This window comes from Myxine glutinosa, chromosome 3 (assembly GCF_964187855.1).
Source record: "Myxine glutinosa chromosome 3, kmMyxGlut1.1, whole genome shotgun sequence".
NCBI classification, from domain to species: Eukaryota; Metazoa; Chordata; class Myxini; order Myxiniformes; family Myxinidae; genus Myxine; species Myxine glutinosa.
The window spans coordinates 220,312,836-220,319,920 of NC_136263.1; the positions used below are offsets into that span (position 1 = coordinate 220,312,836).

At 40.6% G+C, this 7,085-nt stretch overlaps 1 protein-coding gene across 1 annotated transcript; it reads left to right on the forward strand.

Moving 5' to 3' along the window:
* The first annotated feature begins 891 nt into the window (after positions 1-891).
* On the forward strand, positions 892-3,224 carry LOC137434756 (uncharacterized). The gene is made up of 2 exons (XM_078775073.1): positions 892-2,220; positions 2,364-3,224. The coding sequence occupies exons 1-2, from the start codon at positions 2,008-2,010 to the stop codon at positions 3,102-3,104; spliced, it is 954 nt and encodes a 317-aa protein (XP_078631199.1). The 5' UTR covers positions 892-2,007; the 3' UTR covers positions 3,105-3,224.
* The last annotated feature ends 3,861 nt before the right edge of the window (positions 3,225-7,085 follow it).

Consider the following 7,085-nt stretch of genomic DNA (forward strand, 5'->3'; position numbering starts at 1 on the left):
GAGAGGATCTTCCTGGAATTCTCTTGTTCTGGCGATGATTTGGGTCCTGCGAGGAGTTGATGGAAGAAATACTTCATCCGTTGTGGAACAGATGATTCTTCGCAACCATTGGGAAATGAACCATCAAACCTGAATGCAGTGTCATGATCCAAAACAGCTTTACGGAGAATCGATGCTGCCATTAGAAATGTACGTGCTTCCTCATCTTGTGTTTGGGTTGCATCCTATATGATCTTTCAGGCTGCCTTCGAACAAATTATAACTCCATCTCAGATACCTTTCTCCTCTGTCAAATTCGGGAAGTGTTTGAGGACTGTTTCCTTTAGGCCTGTCCGGTTCACGCTCTTCTGGATTCCATGTTGTTTTAATCTCAGTCATATCTGTTAGATCTTGCAATGCAAAAATTATATGACCTCCAGCGACTTCTTCCTTTATGAATTGGAGCAATTCATTTTCTGTTGTGGCCTCAATGTTTTCGCTGGCTGTCTTGTTTACAAATCGCATCGTAACGGCGGGTGAACCCTGTCACAATTCCGATGATACTTGGCTTCAATGGCGACCAGATCGCCTTCTGCAAGGAGTGACACGATACGCTCTTCCCCCAGTGCGACTGCCTTGTCATGTATCTGTTTGGTGAGTTTAAGATTCTGGAAAGAATGGTCTGCTGCATTTGTTTTGTCACCACGGAAGAGACACAGATTACACTGGGCTGCATTTGAAATATTTTTTTCAGAGGTCTAGGTTATCTCAACGTTTCCTATATGTTTTTTGCATGCTGAATTCAGAAATGTATCTAATTTCGTTCAATCAGGTCAAGTTTTTATGCTATCTCAATTTTAAGGAAAAAAATAATCAAAAATGTTGTTTTTTAAATTAGCATTTTAAAAAATTCAAAATCAGTCTTACATTGACAGAAAATGTACAAACTATACATATAATGACACACAAGTACACTTAATGTGGAAGAAAGTGCTTTCTCAATTACTTTCATTTCAATTTCAGAAAAATATAGATAAATCGTTGTTTCTGGCAACACCCAACTTCAGTCGCTCCAGCAGCTGCGTGGCTCAGTCTGGTGTCTCCTGTCCACTTAGGTGCACGTGAGCGGCAGTACGTCCTGCGTAGTGTCCTCCTTACTATAACATTCCTGTGATTCACGATGAATTGAAAGTGCAAGAATGACCCAAACAAGTTCTGCTATATCTGTGGTAAAGTGACCATGCCAGACCGGCAGTCTAACATCACACGTTTTGTAAGGAAAAGCTATCACGCATACTTTGGAATGAAACTTGGTGACCAGGACAAAGCCTTTGCCCCTCACATATGCTGCAAAACGTGCGTTGAGAGTCTGCGGCGCTGGAGCCACAAGAAGATTGAGTGTCTGCCTTTTGGTATCCCAATGGTGTGGAGGGAGGGAAGAGATCATACTAATGACTGTTATTTCTGTATGACAAACCTACAAGGTGAGTTTATCAATTTTGTTTGAGTTTAACTTTATGTTTAATAAATTCCCAAACATTCTAAATTGTTTAACTTTATATATCATGTCACCCCCTTGACGGTATGTCTATCTCTTTCATTTTAGGCATAAATCGAAAAAACAAGCAACACTTAAAGTATCCAGACGTTCCATCTGCCATTAAACCAGTGCCTCATGGACCAGGAATTCCAATTCCAGCACCGCCCGAAAATTGCAGACATTCGGCGTCCGATTCCGATGAATAAATGGAAGATGGTGACATATCTGGTACATATCAACCTACGGGCGAGACAAGTCAACCCAAACTCTTTAGCCAAGCGGAGTTGAACGATTTGACACGAGATTTGTGTTTGTCCAAAGAATCTGCTCAGTTGCTAGGGTCATGACTTTGTGAAAATCGTTTGTTAGCTCCTGAAACTACATTCTCCTGGTACCGCAGCGGTGAAGAAGAGTTTCGAGAATATTTTAGTTCGGACGATGAAGTTTCTCTGGTTTACTGTAGCAACATCACCGGCCTCATTGCAGCTATGGGTTTAGCGTATGATCCTACAGAATGGCTCGTCTTCATCGACTCCTCAAGTAGAAGCTTGAAAGCAGTACTACTCTTCAATGGCAACAAGATCGCGTCTGTTCCGGTGGGTCACTCGGTACAGATGACTGAGAACTATAGTAACATGGAGCATTTGCTAACTGCTTTGAAATACAAAGATCACAATTGGATGATTTGCAGAGACCTAAAGGTATGTTGGTGTCAACCTAGTTACATATATTTTTCTACTTTATTTATTGAAATATTCTTAACATGGATTAAAATATATATTTTTAATAAACTGGAATAACAAATTTTAAAACAAATATGTGTGTTCTTTATTTTTATTTATAGGTTGTGTCCATGGTGCTGGGTCTACAAGGCGGCTACACCAAATACCCCTGCTTTCTCTGTCTGTGGGACAGCCGAGCAGACAAGCAGCACTATGTACAACGCAACTGGCCAGAAAGATCTGGCCTGGAACCAGGTTCCCACAACGTTGTGTCACACGCTCTTGTGAATCCTCAGAAGATTCTACTTCCGCCACTGCACATCAAGCTCGGACTTATGAAGAATTTTGTCAAAGCACTGAACAAAGAAGGTCGAGCTTTCGCTTTCCTGAACAAGAAATGTCCTCGCGTAAGTGAGGCCAAACTGAAAGCAGGCATTTTTGATGGCCCTCAGATCAGGGAGCTTATGAAAGATCCTAAATTCAACGAAAGTATGGAGAGCAATGAGAGGAATGCCTGGCTCTCATTCAAATCCATTGTGACGAACTTTCTGGGCAATCACCGAAGTCCAGAGTATGAATGTGTTGTGGAAGGGCTCCTGCAGAGCTTCCAGGCTCTTGGTGCACGCATGTCCATAAAGATGCATTTTCTCAGCTCGCATTTAGACTACTTTCCGGAAAACTGTGGTGATGTCAGCGAGGAGCAAGGAGAACGGTTTCACCAGGATATTCGAGTGATGGAAGAGAGGTACCAGGGCCGATGGGATGTCAACATGCTTGCAGACAACTGTTGGTGCCTCAAGAGAGATGTTACAGATGCGACACACAGACGAAAATCTTTGCGAAAGCCATTTATTCCGCATTAATTGTTTTCCTTCGTCTTTTTAATGTTGAATTTCACATTAACGGTACTTGTGCATCATTTTATATATAGTTTGTACATTTTCTGTCAATGTAAGTCTGATTTTGAATTTTAAAAAGGCTAATTAAAAAAACAAAAATTTTGATTATTTTTTTTCCTTAAAATTGAGATAGCATAAAAACTTGACCTGATAGAGCGAAATGAGATGCATTTCTAAATTCAGCATGCAAAAAGCATATAAGAACCGTTGAGAAAACCTAGACCTCTGAAATGACGCAGACCAGTGTTATGATTAACAGCTGCACTAGTCTGCCGGGATCTTTTTCTTGCATGAGTCAATCCTTCATAGCGACGTTTTTTTTGCATGGTCATGTGCTGATGCCCTGTAAAGCTGACATGATTTGTGCCAGGATGCATGATTCTTCTGCTAGCCCAGGAGCATTAGGTTAGGACCTAGAAGAAATTAGTAGAAAGCTGATTTTTTTTGTACAGAGCTTCAGAATGCCATGTGGATGCCCACAATATAAAGTCCCACGAGTCCCACCTTGTGGCATTTTCGTGCCACAATTCGTGCCACAAAACTCTGCCAAAATTTAAATAATTCTCATATCCGAATCCATATTCAGATATTCACCAAAATCGAATCTATTTAGCCTCGTCTCACACCCAATGAAACTTGGTCCACCAAGTTTTGTCCAAATCCATCCACAACTTTTTGAGATATCCTGATATGTAACATTTTTGGCCCAATCTCCCAATGATGAAGAATCACTTTAAAAATTCTACTAGCCGGATCCGGATCTTCACCAAAATGTAATCATTTCGTCCCTGTGACAAACGCTAAAACGCTGCCAAATTTCGTCCGAATCCATCCACAACCTTTTGAGATATTTTGTTCACAAACAAACAGACAGGGGTGAAAACATGACCTCCAATCCTCCATACACCTTTGGAGGCGGAGGTAATGAAGGGTGGAAAAATATAGGAAAACAGTACTCTCGGAGAGGTTTTGCACTGAATGCAATATTAAAAGGTCGTGATATTTTGCTAAAGCTGTGTTACAATGCCTACATTATGTGAAAGCTAATGTGATATTTTAATGAGAAATGTTTCAAAGAGAATGCATATATCACGTCCTGGGTTACAAATCCTTTTATCAAGGTGAATAAACTTTTCGATACATCGACAATTTGTGTTCAATTATCCTTACTTTAAGGTTTTGGGAAGATATTTTTTTAGTTTTCAAAGTGATTCGCCATAATCGAGATATAGGGCCAAAAATACATATAGCACAATGTTTTAAAAGGTATGGACGGATTTGGACAACATTTGGGGGAGGAGTTGGTTAGGTGACAAGAACAAGCCGATTTTGAATTTTGAAAATGCCACAAGGTGGGACTCGTGGGACTTTGTACTGTGGGTATCCACATGACATTCTGGAGCTCTGTGCAAAAAAAAAATCAGCTTTCTACTAATTTCTTCTAGGTTTCCCCTTCATTGTTGGCTAATGCTCCTGGGGGCTATGCATGGATTCTTCATCTGGAAGTTTTACATCTGGGTGGGGAGCAGCTCCAATTGTTCTGAACTGACTTGCAAGGCTGATTATTTCTGTGTAGGCTCCCTCTCTACCACTGATCTGTATATACTACTGGATAGAGCATCGGCCAATAGGCTTGTACAAAGCTGTGAAGCCGGCGTGTGACAGCGGCGGCCATCTTGCCACTCGCACAAGGAGGCGCGGCCTGTGTCAGTTCCTGGCGTTTGCACAACTGTGGAATGAACTACCTCGTAACATCGCAACTGAAAGTCACTCAACAAGCTGTTTTAGAAAGAAACCTAGATTATATGTGCAAAATTTTCAGAATTATACTTTGTAAATATATACAAAGTGTCATTTTCCAAACTCAATGATTGACGGACAATGTATATTTTTATGTATTTGGCACGCCAATGTTCTCTTGTAATATCCTTTCGTTTTATTGTTCTTAACTCTCAATGTAATTCTTCAAATTAATGTTTATTTGTATGTTCCAGGTTAGCAGCTCGAAAACTCAATTCTGATTGATTTTTTTTGCCAACCTTCCTCACAATTTCAACGCAAATTTATTGTCCATGTTTGTGTTTTTCTCAAATAATTCTCGATTTAAGTATGAATTTAGTGTATAATCCAAATTGCTTGAGAATAAAGCATTATTATTAAAATTTACTAATTTTTCAAAGATTTTATCATCCTTGATACAATAAATTAGTCCACAATTTAAGGGCATTGTGGTCAACGCTGTTCTCACGGAATACTTTCTCCAGGATGTCTATATGTGATGGTTTCAATGTTGGGTCATTTACTCATTATATGTCAAGAATTTATCAGTTGACAACAAACAAAGTCTTCTGAAAGACAAATGAAACATAAAAAGCTTAAAGTTGGAATAAAAAGGCACCTTTTATTACAAAGCCTCAATTAATAATAATAATATTGACCGACATATGTAGTGTGCCCTTTTCAAAGAGGCTCAACAAAAGAAACAAACATTTTGACACCAAAATCATCATTGAACAAGTGTCTTCAGTTTGTTCTTGTGGTAATGCGTTTGATTGGCGACCGCCAGGTCAGGGTTTCGACACCCTCTGTCGTGGGTGTGTTTCACACTTCATCTCATTACCCAGACAGTTCTCTGGCCTGGTTTGGCACACAGATTGCAGAAATGTGGCCTAAAGTCCCACACATTTCATTTCGCTCAGATACTGATGTAGGAGGTATGCCCGACTTCCTCTGGGAATGGTTCCACAGTGTGGGTGCCACATTGGAGAAGGCACTACCACCAAAAGTCACCGCCACATGTTTCACAGCAAGCAGGTAATCCCTAGACTAGACAGCACTACAGCCGACATGCCTGACCGAACACTGCAGTGAACAACCAGAGGATTAGCCGGAGTACTGTCACACCACCAAGCAAGCATTATCCATTCAGTTCACTCAAGACTCATTGTTGCTTCCCAGTATTCTTTCACAGAACAAATTTGCACAAAGAAACAATCCAGATCTAAACAATTATCCTACAATATAATCCACATTTGAAGTAAAATTGATCCACATATTCAGATGATATGGTGACAAAATGCGATGATGCACAGGATACAAAAAGCACAAAATGCTGACATTTGAAGGAGCCAAAAAGAGCAGCCTGTCAGTGCTCCATTGTCTCCCAGTTGCAAACAACAAACACAAAGAAGAGAATACAGTCAATACACTATTTGAAATCACTTGTTAGTCACAAGCATAAGGTGAACAAATTTAATGAGAGGCAAGAGCACATCTTGAATGCAGAACGCTTCAGAAGTATTTCTTGAAGTACATAAAAACATCATAATTTAAAATGGGTACATGGCAAGCATAGTTAGTTAAACTTAGTTGCATACATGTGTGCATATGTCGACCAATCATGTTAATTTACATACCATAGTCCTTTCAAAAGGAACATCTGATATGCAAAAATTGTGAAATAAAAACAAAATTACTGGTGTTTGAAGAGAATTAGCTTGGTGAGCCGCTTGCGCACTTTGGGCCCCGTGATCTGCTCATTCAGCTGCTTCGTCAGATGATGCATTCGTATCTTGATGTAACAAGAGGACAAACACTTGACAAGAAGGTGGACATGGTTGCATTCTGGAGAACCACTGAGCACGTGCTCATCCAACCTGTCAAAAACACCCCGCTGACATACTTCACCCAACACGGTTGACATGATGGCAGGAGCAATCCTCTTGGACTGTGGTAGAGCACCTTCAGTGGTGTGCAGCATCCTCTGTATGCACTGCTCTGTGGCAGTACACGCTGTGATCACATCAGCCGCCGCCCTCACAAGACCTCTATTCTTTCTGTCCAAAAGAAGACAACCAGTGGCAACACCACCGTCAGTCATCGCATCTATACACTCTGGACATGACAAACGCTTGGCAGCCATACGAACAACATATCCAGCTATGT

Excerpts from the sequence above, each read along its gene's own strand:
- LOC137434756 (XM_078775073.1), top strand. The coding sequence starts at position 2,008 with ATGGGTTTAGCGTATGATCCTACAGAATGGCTCGTCTTCATCGACTCC. Across the intron at positions 2,221-2,363 it reads TGATTTGCAGAGACCTAAAG|GTTGTGTCCATGGTGCTGGG; the intron begins GTATGTTGGTGT and ends TTTTATTTATAG.